At 42.8% G+C, this 18,199-nt stretch overlaps 1 protein-coding gene and 1 long non-coding RNA gene across 2 annotated transcripts; one reads left to right on the top strand and one right to left on the bottom strand.

The window, feature by feature from the left end:
* Window positions 1–1,221: 1,221 nt before the first annotated feature.
* Window positions 1,222–8,917, top strand: LOC135986181 (uncharacterized). The gene is made up of 3 exons (XR_010605857.1): window positions 1,222–1,360; window positions 1,611–1,707; window positions 5,888–8,917. It is a non-coding gene; the product is annotated as an uncharacterized LOC135986181 (long non-coding RNA).
* On the bottom strand, window positions 6,802–17,431 carry PDCD6 (programmed cell death 6). Its single transcript, XM_065630031.1, is given in 7 exon segments — window positions 6,802–7,340; window positions 8,807–8,916; window positions 9,604–9,762; window positions 10,926–10,970; window positions 14,348–14,409; window positions 17,123–17,380; window positions 17,382–17,431. Coding segments are annotated over 7 exon segments (783 nt in total). The 3' UTR covers window positions 6,802–7,241.
* Window positions 17,432–18,199: the final 768 nt, after the last annotated feature.

Genomic DNA, 18,199 nt, shown 5'->3' with positions numbered 1-18,199 from the left:
TGTGTGCACAAGGTCTGCATGTAGCCGTGCGACCTGGACACACACACCAGCTACCGGGACAGCCGAAGCATTAAGGCCGGCACAGCCCCAGCCCCGACACCTGTCAACCGCACCGCTCCCGCAAAGGCAGAAAGAGTTAATATGAAAATACCTGTGGTAACGCGTAACCTAACCAGTATCCACCACATGGCTTCATGTTCGAGTGTAATAGATGCCACGATGTAGCACTAGCGGGTTCATTAAAAACAGGCAGTAAAAACTGGGTTTGATATTATGGAATTTTGTTAAAACCGGTGCACTTTTCTGTTGTTGTTTTGGTTTTTTTTTTTTTGTACTGTTTTCGCAGTCTGCTTTTAGAAGGAACTCTCAAGTGTATTTCTTAAATTATATTTTACATTTATTACCAGTTGGAAGTGTAAAGTTAAGACATTTTAAAATAAATATTTGCATTTAAATTAAAACCCTGGCGGAGTGTGTTTCCAACCCCTTTCCTCAGGGCCGGAGGTTGCAAGCCCCAGGGCTGAGCTGTGGGCCCTGGACTGGGACTGGGGCTGGGGCTGTTTGGCCTGGAGAAAAGGAGGCTGAGGGGAGACCTGATCGCTGTCTGCAACCACCTGAAAGGAGGTTGTAGCGTGGAGGGGGTTGGGCTCTTCTCCCAAGTAGCAAGTGATAGGACAAGAGGAAATGGCCTCAGGTTGCGCCAGGGGAGGTTTAGATTGGATATTAGGAAAAATTTGTTCATGGCAAGGGTTGTCAGGCATTGGAACAGGCTGCCCCGGGAAGTGGTGGAGTCACCATGCCTGGAGGGGTTTAAAAGGCGTTTAGACGAGGTTCTTAGGGACATGGCTCAGTGCTACAGTCAGGTTATGGTTGGGCTCCATGACCTTAAGGGTCTCTCCCAACCAAACGGACTCTGTGATCCCATGACCCCCTGCGGCACGCGGGCGGTGCGACACTCCCGCTATTTCCCGCTATTTCGCTTCCGCTGGCTTCGCCCGGCCCGCCAGGGGGCTCCAGGGCGCCGCCGGGGAGGGCGGGGCTGCTTCTCCGGGAGGGCGGGCTCAGGCTTCCCATTGGTTGAGACGAGCGCCTTCTTGCCTATTGGCTACCTGCCTGTGGCATTGGGGGCGTGGCATTGGGGGGCGGTCTGCGCTGGTTTCGCACTCCGGCTGTCTCCTCGTTGCTGTGGAGCAGCGGAAGTGACGTGAGGGGTCGACACTTCCTGCCGTTACCGGCCCGCCTGGGGCGGCACCGGGACCGGGCGCCCCGTTCATACAGGCGCCGGGAGGCAGCGGGTGGGGGCGGCGCTGAGGTAGAGCCGCCGAGCTACCGCCGCTGAGCTACCGGCGTGTCTCCAGGGGTAGGTGGGAGAGCGGTGCCCTCCGGGGGCCGGGCTCTCTGTGGAACCTCTCCAGAAAGATGGGCGGGGAGGGTACCTTTACCGGCCTAAGGCTGTGAGGGCGTCCTAGTGATCCAAGGCGTGGTTTCATCGAGAAGCGCGTTGAAGCCAAATAGTCAATTCATCAAGCGCATCCCTCCCGTCCCTGATTCTTTGCTGAAAAGTGCCTTATAAGCAAGAGCTGGATTTATTTGCTTTTTCCTCATTGTAGGCTGTGAACCGGTTTTGCAGGTTGAGCACTGGAACTGAAGAAGTTAAGCCAGAAGGCGGCAAACCGGAATCTGGAAAAAAAAATATTTTATTGTGAAGTGAGTGCGTTTCTTGGTGGCTTTTCAGACTATATGCTACAACACAGGCCTAAGGTATTAGAAACTGTCCTCTTAGAGCTTATCCAAATGTGGTGTGGCAAATGTGTGAGAGCAGCTGTTAATATGGAGAATAATGTGGTCAGTCGGTGAAAGAGCTACTTGTCTGGGGATTTAGTGCATTCAGCTTGTTCTTGAGCAGTTACAGGTGCAATATAATGATCCTTAATTACAGTTTCAAATCTCTGTCTGGTATTTCTTATAGCCTACTGTAAAGGCTCATTTATCTTTAAAGGCTACAACTCTGTCAGAATGTGTTAAATTTATCTATCGTATTGTTCTCGCAGTCTGGTGCATTAAACTTCTGGGACAGTATGTCAAGAGAATACACAACATTAGCATATATTAGTCACTGCTTTTTTAGCTAAAGATAATAAGAAATAATTGTAGATCTGTATTATCTTCCATTCATTATTGTGATGGTATATGTCTGTATATCGATCTTAATGACATGCAGGTGTCTTTTTCCATTGTTTTTCTGATTCCTTTGATGAAACAATGAACAGCGTTGTGGTTATTCTAGGGTATAATTTTGTCTCTGTTCCTTTCTAGTCACTATATGATTATCCCTTTTTCTTGACTTTCTAGCCTGGAGAAGCTTAGGAAAATAAGAAACCAGAAAGTGATGGTAGAAGGGAAGGGGGAGGCTCTTAAAGTTTTGTACCACCTGGTACATTAAAATGTATATTTAAATAGCATTTGAACAGGTTTGCACACTATTTCTTGTCACTTCAGTGGTATGCTGCTCTCCTAAATGTCATGCATATTGTACTGTTTAAATCAAAAAAGACATTGAGAATTATGCTGTAGAAATGGATGTATTTCTAGTTTTTATAACTCACCAACTACAGAATATCCTTAGCACAACTGAAGATGTGCTTTCAATTTATCTATTTAGGTTTGTAAAGTTCCCTGTATGAGTTCTATAAATCTTCAGTCTTGCTATTGTGGTGTAAAGCATAGAAAGGTAACCTTTTTCGATATTAAGTGTATATGCAAATTTAATCGTAAATCCAGGATTCTTGTAAAGTTCAATAGTTGATTTCACATGGCTTCAAGTGCTTAGTTAATGGTAGATCTGTAAGAGTAATTTGCTTGAGAAATCCCAAGAAAAAGATGATGTGGGAATCTCACAACTCTGTTTTGTACAGCATGTAATTTTAAACATCAAGGTAAACACTTGTTAATTGTGAAATTAATGTCGGAATTACACAGAAGTCACAGATGGTGAAGGAATGCAAACTTCTGGGCCATTTCTCGCTCCCTTTGGGATTTTACTGCCATGACTGTATATCCCAGTGGCATACAGCAGCTGGATGGTCTCTGCCCAAATTAGATGCTCTTTCTGCCTACACATTCCCTTCTTATTTTTCGTTGTGGGGAACAGTTCCTGTCCCTGCTTGTTGTGCAGGGTCCTGCATTGGGGAAACGGCTCTTGCATTTTGAAACAGAGTTGGAGTTGTGACCAAATTAAGATAGGAAATGCTTTTCAGATGCCTCTGTGCTATTTGCTGCCTCGTCTGGTTTGGTATTCTCTAGCCGCTTTATGTGACACACCCACCCACCCAATATGCACGTGCTCCGGTGTTTCTGGTTGCTGTGATCCATGGTTCCTACCCTGGTTGTTGCTGACACTTAGACCTCAATACACTCCAGTCTCTCTAGCTGCTGGCTCTACAGGTGCACAGGCCCCAGTGACCTGTGATCTCCTTAGAATCATAGAATGGTTTGGGTTGCAAGGGACCTGCATAAAAAATTTCTTCTTTATATCTAGTCTAAGTCTACCTCTTCTAGTTTAAAGCCATTACCCGTTGTCCTGTCACAACAGGCCCTGCTAAAAAGTCTGCCCCCATCTTTCTTATAGGCCCCTTTTAAGTACAGAAAGGCCACAATAAGGTCTCCCTGGAGCCGCCTTTTTCTCCAGGCTGAAGAACGCCAACTCTCTCAGCCTGTCCTCACAGGAGAGCTGTTCCAGCCCTCCGATCATTTTTGTGGCCTCCTCTGGCCCCTCTCCAACAGGTCCATGTCTGTCCTGTACTGAGGGCTCCAGAGCTGGACACAGGACTCCAGGTGGAGTCTCACCAGAGTAGAGCAGAGGGGCAGAATCACCTCCCTTGGCCTGCTGGCCATGCTTCTTTTGATGCAGCCCAGGATACGGTTGGCTTTCTGGGCTGTGAGTGCACATTGCCAAGTCACATCCAGCTTTTCATCCACCAGTACCCTGGAGATACCCACAAATTTCCTAGTATTCAAATGAAGGGCAAAAAGAAATGGACAGAAGCATCTTCAGGATGCAACTCTGCAAAGGGATTGTTTACCTCTGTGACACAAGTGATGAATGTTTTTCTTTTTTTCTAGGGCTGTGTAGACTTGTGAGTACCAAGCATCATTGTCATCTGCAGGGCTTCTGTGACACCTTCCCCTCCTCTGTAGGGCCAGGTAGTTGCAACTGGGGCTGCTTTGTTTTACGGGATCCACCCCAAGGATCTACCTGCCTGTTTTATTTCTTCCTCTGTAGCTCATCCTACAAACATGGCTTATGAGAGATGGCAACTTTGGATTGTGTCTCACTCATTCTCACTCATTCAACCCTGCTACTTTCAAAGGGGGATTCAAATTATGCTAGGAAAACATAAATTGAGGCTTCTGACCTTTTAGCACCTGACCAGCAGTGTCCACAAAGACACCAGGTAAGAAGACGTCATGGAAATAAAAGGAAAAACGTGCCTTGGAAGTTCTGTCATCCTACCAGTTACTTCTTCAACAGGCTTGCATAAGCTGAGACCTCCTGTTGCTTCTGTTTTCCTGCCTTGGGCAATTTCCTTGAATCAACTTCTGGCTTTTCTTGACTCCCAAGAAATCCCTTTGCCTTATCTTGCTCCCAGGTAGTAGAACGGGAACAGAATGAGTCCTCTGCCTGCTCTCGTTTCTCTAGAGTTGTTTCTTCAAGAAATAACCTTCATAAGGTAGACATTGGTAGCCTGCAGAGCAGCATCACTTAAAGTGCTTGCCACTCGTCAGCACTAATACAGCTACACCATGACCTTTGGTGCTGAGGCAAGAGTTTTGAGGCTGCACCAAAGCCCTTTGAACCAATTTCACATTTCCTTAAAAAGCTGTTGCTAAAAATCCAGACTAGAACATGCTCTGGTGAATATGCAGTCTGCTTCCCAGCCAGTTTCTTGGTCTGTGCTGTATCTGCTTTCAGGCCATCAGAAGCATCCATTTTCTCCTGAGTCATTCCAGTCCAGAGCCACTTGGGTGATTTTCCACAGCAGCAGGGCACCTTTAGAAAGTGCTGGAGCCAGTTATTCTATACGAAAGACAGTGAAGTATAGCAGGTTTGGCTGGAAAGAGAGACATCATTCACAGGAGACAACTTGGAAAGTTTCTCAGGCTCCAGCTTTTTTAGTTTGGTACCTTGGACCTATTAATGGTCCTCAAAATGCTTCCCAGAATTATTGCATTTCATTTGGGCGGATGTGTGATCCAAAGGAACAGATTCCTCATTGGGAAAGGAATGGGGAATTTATTTTCAATGATGCTTTTTACTGGAGAAGCTCTTTCGAGCCCAAAACTTCGGAGCTCCTTTTTTTTTTTTTCCTTCTTCCCTGAAGAGAACACACATAGGGACCATCTCAGCCTTCTGGGGAGGAGAGGTTCAAGCAGTAACTGTTGGAAGTCTTTCTCTCTTATCTCCTTAAAGATATATTAATTTTCAAAGTTAATTTTCACAGTTTACCCAAGGCGGTTGGGTGAGGTGGTCTCTGCCGTTAGTCATTATTCCTGCTCTCCCACCTCACCCAGCAACAATAATCCACTGCCCTTTGGGTGATAATGCTTGAAGTGCTTTGGGAGCGCTCTTTGTTCTCATATGCTTATGCTGTGGAGACCATTGGTCTCCAGGTATTTCACACCAGAAGAGCATTTAGAAAATGTTGCTGAACTGTCAGTAGGGGTCTCTTTGATTATCACTTGGCAGCTTCTCTGCACAAGAGATGTTTAGTCCATAAATGCACAATTGGCACTTGGCTGCCATTGCCCTGACACCAGATACTCTGGCTGAGTACACTTGGGAATAACATTATAACTTTTTTTTTTTTTTTAATTTTTTTTTTTTTAGGTGGGATGTCTTTCTATGGATGCAAACCCTCTCTGCATAATCTCTTGGAACACTGATGTCACGGACAGCATCAGTTTATGTAAAGGCGCTCCCATCAATGACAGCTAACCCCCCCTGTGGCTGTATGTACTTACAAATTTGAAACATAAAGGGCACATGAGGACTGTCTGCACACAAGGACCTGAGGCTAGGAGAGGAGTTAAGAGTAAATCAGAATTGCTATAGTTTGAGAAAAAGTCTTCGGGTAAAAGCTAAAAGCTCTTGCCTTTAGGTACCTTTGTAAACATAGCCTAAAGAGTAACAGTTGCAGGTAAGTAAAAGTGCTGCTTGAGTATTTTAATTGCTTTGGAAAGCGCTGGTGTTAAGATTTTCTTAAAGCAATCTAAGATAGCTTGTTAACTTCTCTTTTTCCAAGTTGCTTCTTCAAAGTTATTGCAAGAGCTGGTGCATGACAGGAATCAGTAATGACTCATTTTTGGTTCAGTTTTTCCACTGTGTCCCTCTCCATCTGTAAATGGTGGTATGGAGGGGAAGGTGTCGAGAATGTTTGACTGTCAACTTAGGGCCACTTCAAATAAGTGCTTCAGCACAAAAGGGAAGACTGTTGGTGTTGAATGAGCCCACTAAGCAGAGGGAGCTGCATGTCCAGAGCAGTTAGGGGTAGTTTATTTTTGTAGGGAACTCATTGAGGAAGATGCCATACTGGACACAGGTGTGAAGAAGTTGTAACTGAAGATGTCCTGAGGATACCCTGAAAGAAGGAGGCAGCTAGAAAATGAAAAGGCAAGGAAAAAAGGCCATTGCTGTTAAGCGAGAGGGACCCCTGAACCATAGAAAACAAAAAATACAGAAATAAAACCACCACCTCCTTAAAGAAAGCTGTACAAAAGTGAAGTAGACTATAAAAATTGATCTAATATTTTTACTTAATTTTAAATTCTGTATTAAAAATTAATACATTAAACTCTTATAAAAGTAAGGCACATGCAAAACATGTTGTGCAACTTCTGACTTTCAACTCTCTTATAAACTAACAAGCATTATTTTTATTTGGCATTTCTAAAGAGTCATTTTTCTCCATGCAGGATATGTGGTAGAAGGTTAAGTTTGACATTGCACCAGTTAAATCTAGATTCTGTGCTTTCTGTACTACAGTAAGCAGAGATGGTCATATCGTACAGTCACACAAAATAAAAACCAACTCAAGTACAGATTCTGAAGGTGATGACCAACATACAAAATGTAAGAATGTGACATTATATCCATTATAATACATCAATAATCTTATTCAGTACAGCATGATTTGGCAGCTCCAGTCTGTGTAATGCCAGTGTACAGTTCCTGGATATCAGTGTCATACGATGCTGAAGACCATGGAAAGATACTGCTCATAGGACACTTGAATCCAGCCATCTTGATCAGTATCGTATCGTCGGAACACATCAGTCAGCCTCTGAAAAGGGGAAAAAAACATATACATTTCTGTACATCAGTAAAGTTCAGACTGCCATGTCTTCCCCATGCCGCTTAGGTTTCACTTTCTGCTCATCCCTTCTATAAACACTTTTCAATGTCTTGCATTAGAGCACAAGCTCTTTGCCATGTCTTGTGCTTCAGCTGTGCAGCAGATCAGATTTTAAGATGAGCTTATGATACGATACTCAAGGCTAGCTATGCGCTTCTCTGTAGACCAGACAGGTTTTTTATAACTGTCTTTAAAGGAGGAAGAAACAATGCACAGCTCTCATGAGACATTTGAGGGTCCTCTGGAGGCAGAATCCCAGGAGTACCTTGTCTGTGTGCCATCTCCTAGCCAAATATGCTTTGTGTATCAGCAGTATCTGCCTTGTCTCTGTGAAACCTCAGAAGTGCTCTGCAGTACAGACCATGGACCAAAATAACTACCACCATGGTGTCCCCAACACCAGCTGTATGATATTCCATTTCAAAGCCCTCTTTACCAGAGGTTAAGTTTATAACTGAGTATAATTGGCTTCTATAACAAATTAATATAAAGGCAACTGATGTTGTGTAGGCTTACGGCTACACAACAGCTCTATGCAGATAAGAGAGAGAGGACTTTCACAGGGCACTCCTTTCTTGTTGCGTATCAGAAGACATCTTAAGATACTGTTGCAATGCTGGCCAATGTCAGAAGAGCAGCCTTCTTCCTGTCCTACTAAAACTGAGCTTGTCCACTGTTACGGCTTCCCAGCTTTTCCCTGAAGTCTTTCTTACATTTCAAAAAAGTCAGAGATGCTTAGAGAAACCTTAAGCACTGAGGTGAGGAATCACACAGTGATTGATTTCTAAACAAAGTAATACAGCTGTAAAACTACAGTTCTCTCTCTCTCTCTGTCCACACTTTCAGTTCTGTTGCAGAAAGGGCTGGTGAGGTTGTGCTTGCTTTTTTTTTCTTTTAAATGTATTTTACTACCATTGCCCCTGCAGGATCACCAGTGACAAAAGACTGAATAATTCAGCCGCTAGGTCAAATTCTTTTTAGTCAGAGCCGTAAACAGAGAAACAAAAAACTCTCACTTCAGATATAAGAATAATGAGCACCAGAGGACATGACACACTCCAGTTTTAACACACTCAAGGTCCAAAGTGTATGTATTAAACCAATGGAAATAGTGTTAAGTGTTTTCCTTTTAAAACACTAAGACTATTTTACATTTTTTCCCCATAAAAGTATTTAACAGGTCAAAAAATATATCAAATTTACTTGTGATGCAAATTGATAACAAGTTAAGACCAATAAATGAAGATGTTTCTAGCACCTCTCATATACTTTATTCAAATGATTTATTTATAAGCAAGTTCTAGATCCAATATCATGGTTAAATCGAGAACCCTAAAACTTAAAGAAAAGGTGATTTGTTTTCAATTGACATTAACGTACATCTCCTTTCTTACCTGTAAAACAACACAGCACTGAATAAAGTCATCAAAAGCAACTTGTCCTCTTCCTTGTCTGTCAAATTTCCGAATAAGGATATCATAGAATTGATCAGACAGTCGGTAACCTTGGGAAAGAGAAATACTTTAAAAGGTTTCAATTACTGCAGTCGTTCCATAAAAAGAACGAGGCTGTGTAGCAGGCGTGTATAACAAAACCAGAAAACGGTAAGTTACAAGAAAATGTGTTTTTTTGGGCCAGATATCGCCACTGCACAACAAAGGTGTTAAACTAAAATGCATGCATTAAAAACTGTGCTTAATAATAATTATAGACAGAGTTGCAGTAAACATAATTACTGATTAAAGTGACTGGTTGGTTGAGGGAATGGTTTAGGGCTGCAGCTGAAGTTTTTATAAGTGAAGTCAATTGAATAGTTGTTTTTTTGCCATCAGAATGTTACTAGAGCATAGACAGCTGGCTTCATTTTAAAAAGCAGCAAGCTCTACCAAGTGCTTTTGTAACTTCAGACATTTACCTAAAGTATTGGTAACACTCTCAGAACAGCTAACAGCGGAGAAAGACAACATTCCACACGCATGTACTGACACACCCAGTTTCTTTTTTCTAAAAGGAAATAGCTTACAAAGAAGGGCCTGTGGCATGGACATCTTTAAAAGGTGCCTTATACCCAGAAGGATAACTGTATTTCACCTGCCTCAGTCACATTTGTCAGAGCAGTACAGCCCTAACAAGGTGCAGCTCATTTGATGACATAAGCCAGTCATAAAAACTATAGTTACAAGTGAATTACCAAAACCTGTTAGTGCTTGCTTTAGTTCATTTTTGTCAATCATTCCAGAATTGTCTCTGTCATACGTTTGAAAAACATTCTGCCAGTCTGTGATGTACTTCCAGACTCCTGTGAATTCATTGAAGTTCACACCACCTTTGTTTTCTCTGTCAAACATGCCTGGAAAAAAAAAAAAACCCACCACATATAAAACCTTCATCATACTACTTTTCAGTAAGATCTGCTAGCATTTCAAGAAGGTGGCAAGAGTGCTTTGTGGAAGGTACTGAAGACAGAAAAGAAATTGCTAAAATGCCAATGATATTTTTGAAAGTTCTGCCAAAAAAAAGCAAGTAGTCATCCACTGAAGAAGGAAAATATAAAGCAAGATAAAAGAGGACCAGCGTGAATCACAGAATGTTTATTTTTTCCTCGGTTTTCATTTCCAGTTTGAAAGTATTTAGGGCTTGATTGATCATCCAGTGACAAAAAGGGTGGGAGGAAGGGGTCCTGCTTTTCTAAGGACGCATGACAAAGTCTAAGTCTATTCACTGCCAAAAATGCTGGGATATTCATCTGCATTTGACTTACTAACACTCTCATCTTTATATGAAAAGCACATCGCACGGCGATAGAGCCCAGACTGCTGCTGAATATTTATTAAAACCAAAAATTTTAGTCCTCGGATTTATGAACTGTATGATAGAAAATATTTTTTATGCTTCAATTTTTCTCTTACCACCTTCATCTTCTACATTACTGGAAATAATTTTAAGACGCTAAAGAATTCAGATACTGTAAAGCTTCTGTTTGGTCTTTTTGGTACAGAACGTAGGCTTAAAATGCAAGACAGGAAAATCTAGGTAAGAAGACAAGCTATGTCATATCTTTTTAGAATATTTAAGCTGACAATTTCCCCACGTGTAAATGACATTTGCTGTCTATTCAGTTGTATGGTAACATTTTTCAGGCTCCTTCGGCAAGTGCATGCATGTGCATGCAAAGGGCAGACCTGTATTATTCAAAAGGGAAAATATTTGAGTTTAAGTTACTACTGCTGGGCTGTCTGGAGAAAAAAAAAAAAAAAGAGTAAAGACATTGAAACATACCATCTAACAAGGAAAGATGAGCTTGCTAACACTACAGCCAAATTACTGCAAAAGACCTTTAAGTGGGCATTCCATTATTGCAGTAGAAGTAAATATTGTATATGTATTGTAATATTTGTGCATACTTACTTATTTCTCTAAAACAGTGCAGCAATTGATTGACAGCATTCTTAATCATCTGAACAGATCACAAAACAGTATCTGGGCTATTTCACATCACACAGCTACACTTACCAAGAATGGACCTGACTGTTGCTGGATTAAATGGAGTCCACGTGCCTGAAAGAGAGAGAATTACTTAGTTCCTCAATACTAAGTTACATTTAAAAAAATGCAACCAACTAACAAACCAACAAAAAAAAAATCAAGTAAGAACTTAAACAGTGAATTCAGAGCTAGAGTACACAGAGCTAGCATATTATAAAATAAGGATGCTTTGAAGTAATTACGTTCTTGACCATTCAGAGATGACTTCAGACCAATGCTTTACAGATACTACACAGAAACCGACATTTTTCAGGCTGCACCAAAAAAAAAAAACACCAACCAAACAAACCAAAAAACCCCACAAAAAATCCCAGACTAAGCAGAACAACTAATAAGGATTTTTTCCATTCCAGGTAGTCAGGAGATACTGGATAAAATGCAAGATCAAAACTCAAGTCTCTCTTCTACTGATGGGAGCAGAAGAGTTTTAAGTTATAACTCAAACAACGTCTCATACCTATTCATCAGTAAAAAACCATCTGCTTATTTCCTATTTTACAGGTCAGTTACTCCAGGGCATTTAGTTTCTGACAAGTGAAAAGGCTCCTAACATGGTATAACCACACGGTGCAATTTAGCATTGAGTTTAGTTTAAATCCCACCTCCACTGCTAAATCAACGAAGTGTTAGTTTTTATTAGTATTTTCAGACCAAGAACTGTTGCTGCTTAAAAGGGACTAAGCAGTAATCACCTGAAAAGGAGCTTTGTACTTCTCTGAATATTTAGAAGCGAGTCACTTGGGAATAGTTTTCACTTGGTTGGGCACATTCCAGACTGCTAGGAAGCATTAAGCTTTAAATTAAGAGAACTACTGTGCCTCATCTAGAATTCTACCACCAATTCTCTAGAGCCTTTGAAAGAACCAGGAAGACCAAGGCGGCCTTAAATTTACTGTGGTTGAGCACAGGGACCACAAAGGAATGAGTGAGAGCAGGGGTACTGCAGAGGCATTTGCAGTGATGCAGTTGGCTGCCCAGAAATACCTACTAGAGAGGCTGTTTGGGTACTGAGCAGGCTTTGTGAAGGAACAGCTGCTTTACCAGATCCAGCTGCAATGGCGTGAGCAGCGGTTATACCAGTGCTGAATTTCTCCCATAGAAGGGAAACTGTATCAGTGTAAGTCTACAGATGGGGTAATGGGGAAAAACCCCATACTGTAGGCAGGCCATATGGCTATTTGCACATAAAGAGAAACATAAGCAGAGAAAGAGAAGAATAAAAATGGCTGTGAAAATACTTAAGCAGTTATTTTAGACAGAACATCAGTACTTCAGAGTTATACGTCTCCTGATATAAATAAAAAAATAATGGAATTATTAATAGCATGCCAGCATTTAACGCTGAACAGAATAGTGGATGAACTGAAAAAACAGTTTGGAAGTTAACTTATTTCATGTCAAAATTTTCAAGAGGCTCATATAGACGGCACAGAGTGAAATCAGAGCAACTCCAGTGCTTAAGAACTGTACTGATTTCAGCCTGTTGCAATAAACAGTGAAAGACTGTTCCCTCCTCTTCCTCTAACTCTACTATTAACTTTATATGGCAGCATATTAAAAACCAAACCAACCAACCAACCAACTTCCCCCCCCAAAAAAAACAACCCACGAACAAAACAAAACAAGCAAACAAAAAACCCAAGAAGGAAGCACAGGATTTTATTGTAGAAACAACTACACAAAGTGACAATCGGTCCCTTCCAGGTAAGTATACTGTTATTTGCATAAACTTGACATGTTGAAAAGCTGTATGTCAAAACCACGTTGAACTTCAAATTTTTGAGGAGCACTATGCAGACTTTTAAAAATGTTTTAGAAGTAAACACGTAACATTTTTTTAGCCCATGTTACATTGCAGGACAGCTACACACAACCATTCACTAGAGGATATATTTTGAAAAGAACATAGTGAATTGTTTGAGACTTTGGTGTACAAGATCTAGAATCTCTCGTAATGAAGGAAGCTTAAAGTTCTGCAAATGTTTTGCCTAATAGTGAAATCACTTGGTGGGGATTCTTCATAACTGCAAAACACTGAAACTGCTAATCTCCACTGTAAATAAAGAAAGAAAAGAGTTCAGATAGTCATCACTGCCTATTACCCTTACATCCAATCAGATCAAAAGTGATCTAAAATATATGAAGCTTAAAATGGCAGGTAAAGCCAGGTTCCCACAGTTATAAAAAGTACTGTAATCTTAAATGAAAACAGTGACTTAATTTAATTTAGCTTTTGCTGAAGTTTTTATTCAAAATAGTATTTTAGTTATGGATCAGGTCTGGCAGTTACAATATATTACTTCTAATTTATCAGACATATTATTAAACAAATATTCTAGTAAATCCGGTTTAGTTATAAGACCATGATTTTACTAAATCGAGCCATCCAAATTTATTTCAAGTCAGGTGACTACTGACAAAAAGGAGCCTTTCAGTCTGTGTGCATTGCAGTTTAATCCCTTCTCAGTCACAAAGCACAGGAAGGGTGAAGGAAATAAACCTTGGGAGAAGGGGAACTTGATACAGACTCAAAGGTGCACAAACAGCTTCAATATGTACTTTTCCAGATTTCTAAGTGGAAAAAAACCCCCACGAAGTACAACCATACCCACCCTAAGTCACCAGAGGAAAGTAAAAATAGGCTACTGGAAACATTTTTCATTTTTTATTTTGTTTCCATGAGTTATTTGACCACGCCTTAGTTACTCTTCAAGCATCATGACAGAGAACTGACAGACTATTAGGAAGTTTTAATACTAGATCTAGAGTGCATCTTTCTACTTTGTTAGGAAAAAAACACACATGCCTCATTTGGGAAAAAAAAAAATACCATCTTCAATTCCTGCACTGTACTGTATGAAAAGATTTTATGTGCAGTGAAAAGGCTGGTTGTAAACATCTGATCTTTGTCCAGGTTATACACTGATCCTAGTTAAAAAACAAAGGTTCAGTAGTGATGAGTGAGGAACATACAAATCACTGTTTATGTTTTCTAGGAAGAACAGTTGGAAAAAAAAATAAAGGGATGTGCATGCCTTCATTCCCCAGAATACAAATCAGTAAAGTTTACAACAAGTATTCAGTTTATAATGTGTTATTACTGACATGTGCCAAACCCACAAAACTTCCCTTGAAATAAAAAAATCCCACCAGAAACAATGGTCTTAAAAAAAAAAAAAGAGAAAAGAAAAGAAAAAAATCAATCAGGAAGATTGTCCATGTTTCTCCCCCTTCAGCCTTTTGCTGTAGATTAAATAGTATTAATCAGTGGTAGGAACATCCCCCTCACCTCCACCAACCAAAGAATTATAGCATCAAGTAACCAGTCTCACATGAAATTTAACATTAAGTTTATTGTAAACTACGTCACTGCTCATGAACAGACTTACCATTGGATAATGCCTGCTGAAGTTCATTATCAGATATTATTCCACTCCTATCTTTATCGACCCTAGGAGAGAAAAAAAAAAAAAGCAGTAAGCTTTAAATGGCTAAAATTAACAGGTTTCACCTCCAGAAGGCTTCAACATTCTGGTTCTCACTCACCAGATAAGATTAATCTTTTCAGGAAAAGTCAATAATTGCATTTTACTTGGTAAACCATTCACAGTTACTGCAAATCAAAAGCTTCAGGCAGACTGAGAAGACATGCTGGGACATGATCAAAGCTATGAAGAAAACTGCAAGATTTACTTAAGGAGTGAAGAGACACAAAAACACACCCTGGCAATAAAACAGTGTGGGCGTACTCCATACAAGAAAGGTTTTTAAAAATTTATTTAAAAAGAACTGCAGAACACATCCTGCTGGTTAAATCCACAAAAAGCCTACTGTCACTGTAGTAAGCTGTTGGGCTCCCCAACTGGAGCCCCAAGGTTGGCACCCAGTTTCTCTCCAGAAGATGCTGGCAATGGGGAAAAAGCCACTAATGTAACCAGTGCCAAGTACTGAAAGAATTGACTGCAGGGCCTTGACCCCTTTCAAAGGGGTACAAAAAGTGAAAAAGTGCAGGCAGGTGCCTGCTTTCATTGAGCCTTCACAGCCTATTGTCTTAGAAAATTGAGTTCTATCCCCAAATTAATAAATGAAGTAATTTCTGCCCAAATAAAGCAGGATCATGCCTTCTTTAGGAGGATACCTGAAAGTGGTGGGGGCTTCCCTCTGTTTTATACAAAGACCTCCCCCTTCACACTGACAGTTTTTATTTCCCTCCAGTTATTGCCATTCCAAAGCAGAGTGCCGCTCTCCTGATTCCCCTGCAGAATCTGTTGTGGTTTGGTTTTGTTTGTTTAATTTTACTGTTTTTCTAAACCTTTTCAGCTCATTCTACTAGATTCCTTTCCCATCTCAAAAATTATATAAACCACATACAACATTCAAATTGCAAGCATAAATTGCATAATTATAATAACAAAAAGATATTCCCGCTTTATATTATCTATTTCTTTCCTAGGTATTCCAAACATTTTTTACCTTTTGTGAGCTGCTATTGAGTGATAAGCTAATATAGTCATGAAAACATGTTACGACCTACTTATCTTGCTCAGAAGCATCATCAGTCAGCTTAAAGCACATTAATTTTTTATACAAAATGACGCAAAGTTAAAGTGGGTCTTCCACATGGACATCAGGTATCTACTCTGGATTTGATCTGACCATGATATGGTGATCATGTTGTGGCCATGACAGGATGAGAAGACGCAGTCCTTCAGGACTGTAAGGTGCTCCTGCAAGTCTTCATAGGCCTCAATTACTGCAGGAGCTGTTTAGTGTAACCAAACGTCATCTGACCATCCACTCTATTTCCCCTAGTTGCTCCTGAACATACTGAATAAAGATCCCATCTGTCAGTGTGGCAGATGACCAAACACTCCTGGTTTTAGTCACTTATTTACCCACCAAAGGACCCTCCCTTTCATTCTATGCCTATTATGTTTCCTCAAAGGTCTTTATTACTTATGTATGTTCAGAGCCTCTCTGGACACTACACAGATTATATCAATGGCACCAGTTCTACCGATATCCATACCCAAGCCTTAACCAACATACTCCAAGCCTTACACAGTAGTTTGCCAGACAGAAATACTTTCAATAAAAGCCATGCAACTCTCCTGACTAGCTATATTATTTAAAATGGTTTCTACTGGTTTGCCTGGTGCAGAAATCAGACTGTTGATCTGGTTTGGGGCCCTTTAAGGAAAAGAAACAGCATCATGCATTCCCTCTCCAAGTTCTCAGATCAAGTAGTTTTAGAGAAGGCTGGGTAGGTAAGTGCCACATTCCTGAGTCACTCCTGAGATACTAAGTAAATACTAGTCAGTTTTAGCAGCTTATTACTGCTTGTCTGCTCCTTCCTTATCCGTTCTGTCACTTGAGTCAAGATAGATCCTCTGAAGCATCTCACATAAAAATGGATCCAGTGAAGACACTTCCCCAGGTTCCTTGACATGACACAAAAGTTAAGAACTCCTTTAGCTTCACTACTGTTATGGTCTTGACAGTATGCCTTTCTATTTTTTTTAACATGGGCCTGCTATCTCCCTTGTAGGTTATTGCACCAGATGTATTCAAGAGATTTTTTTCTTGTTAAAGTCTTCCGTTAAGCGTTTTTCAGATTCCTTTTCACAAGCCTTCCTGTACTGCTACATTGTCCTTCCAGACTTTAGAACCCTTCCTGGATTCTCAGGTCAAAAATGACTTCAGCGTTTTCAAGGTTACCTTCTCGCTTCCCTCCCCTGGCTCTAAGACGCAGCCATACTTACTCCTCCTCAAACCTTAAAGCTCCCCCTCAGATTCCTCCCGCAGGAACAGAACCGCGACGTTCGCCCGCCCTGCAAGGCCCGAGGCAGCCAAGCAGCAAACCCTGCGCTGCGTTCCCGGGCCGGCGACAGGCTCCCGGTCCCAGCTGACCGTTTCCGGGCACCTCCCAACAGCTGCTCCCTCCCGGTGCCCCCTCCGGCAGCGGCAGCCCCGGGAGGGCCCGGTCCCGGTCCCGGTCCGCCCGCCCAATCCGGGAACGACCGAGGACCGTGACGGCCGCCTCAGCGCGACGGGCGGAGGCAGCCCCGCAGCCGTTAGGGCGGCCGGCGACGCGGATCGCGCCAGCAGGACCCCGGGGTGGGTGTGTGTGTGTGTGTATGGGGGGGGGGGAGCGGCAGCCTCACCTCTGGAAGACGTTCCACAGGAAGGAGGGATCGGGCAGCGGGGCGCCGCCGCCGCCGTTGGGCCTGTAGTGATACCCCGCCGCCATGGCCCCTCCGCGGAGCCGCCGCGCAGCCCGAGCTTCCCCCTCCGCGCTTCCGGCACGGGGCGCCTGACGCAGCGCGGCCGGTGACGCCGATGAGCCGGGCGGGCGCACGGGCCCCGCCCCGGGGAATCCCGAGGTGGGGCGCTGCACCGCCCGCCCGTTGCCACGGCGACGGCGGCGGGGCGGGGCGGCTGGCGCCGGGCACGGGGGGGGCGAGGCCAGTCATTGCCCCCGGTGGGTGCCCACCCCCGATCTTCCCGGGCACCGAGGGGAGTTCTGCGGCTCCTCGGCAGCGGGGCAGCCCCTCGGGGCCCCTGAGGGAGGGGCAGCGGGCGGAGCTGCGGCCGCTGCCCGGGGCCGGTGGCTCCCGCGGGGCCGGGCGTAGGAGCCGCGCTCACAGTTTAACACACAAGGCCTCACTCACCGTGCAAGCGCAGGAGCCGCCCCTGCGACCGCTCCCTGGCAGACAGGGAGAGACTAAGAGGTCCCCTCTCCGGGAGGGAAACGGCATAACATCCCGGAGATACAGAGTTACTGCTGCGGAAGAAGAAGAGGGTACAGGGATAAAAACAGCCCCATGAACTGATTGCCTTGGACAAACTGAAGGTCAAAAGCGCATAGGACGAGAATGTCAGGTACAGGATTGAAATTGAAGTACAAGCCCAATTAGTATCACCTCAGTAATTCTTAAGTGAGGGCTGAACACAACACTTCAAAAATCAGCCTAATTCCTCTCCCCCTACCTGCAATTTCTAGGAACTGTGTAAGGTCCCATGGGACCTGGGGTGCCTCCAGACCTCGCTAAAACTACCTAGTACAGAGATACCAACTTAATGCTCTACTGAACCATCCTTATCCTTTGGGACGTGCTCCCCCTGTGAATGAAAAAAAAGCCACAATCTTTATTTTAATCCCTTGTCCAAACTGCTGACCTTGCACATACCTCTTCCAGGGTAAAGAGGAGTCAGGGAGAGAGCCTGAATTGCACAAGGTC

Source organism: Caloenas nicobarica, chromosome 2 (genome assembly GCF_036013445.1).
Source record: "Caloenas nicobarica isolate bCalNic1 chromosome 2, bCalNic1.hap1, whole genome shotgun sequence".
Taxonomy (NCBI): domain Eukaryota; kingdom Metazoa; phylum Chordata; class Aves; order Columbiformes; family Columbidae; genus Caloenas; species Caloenas nicobarica.
Note: the sequence above shows the minus strand (reverse complement) of the source record. Positions and strands in the feature narration are given on the sequence as shown.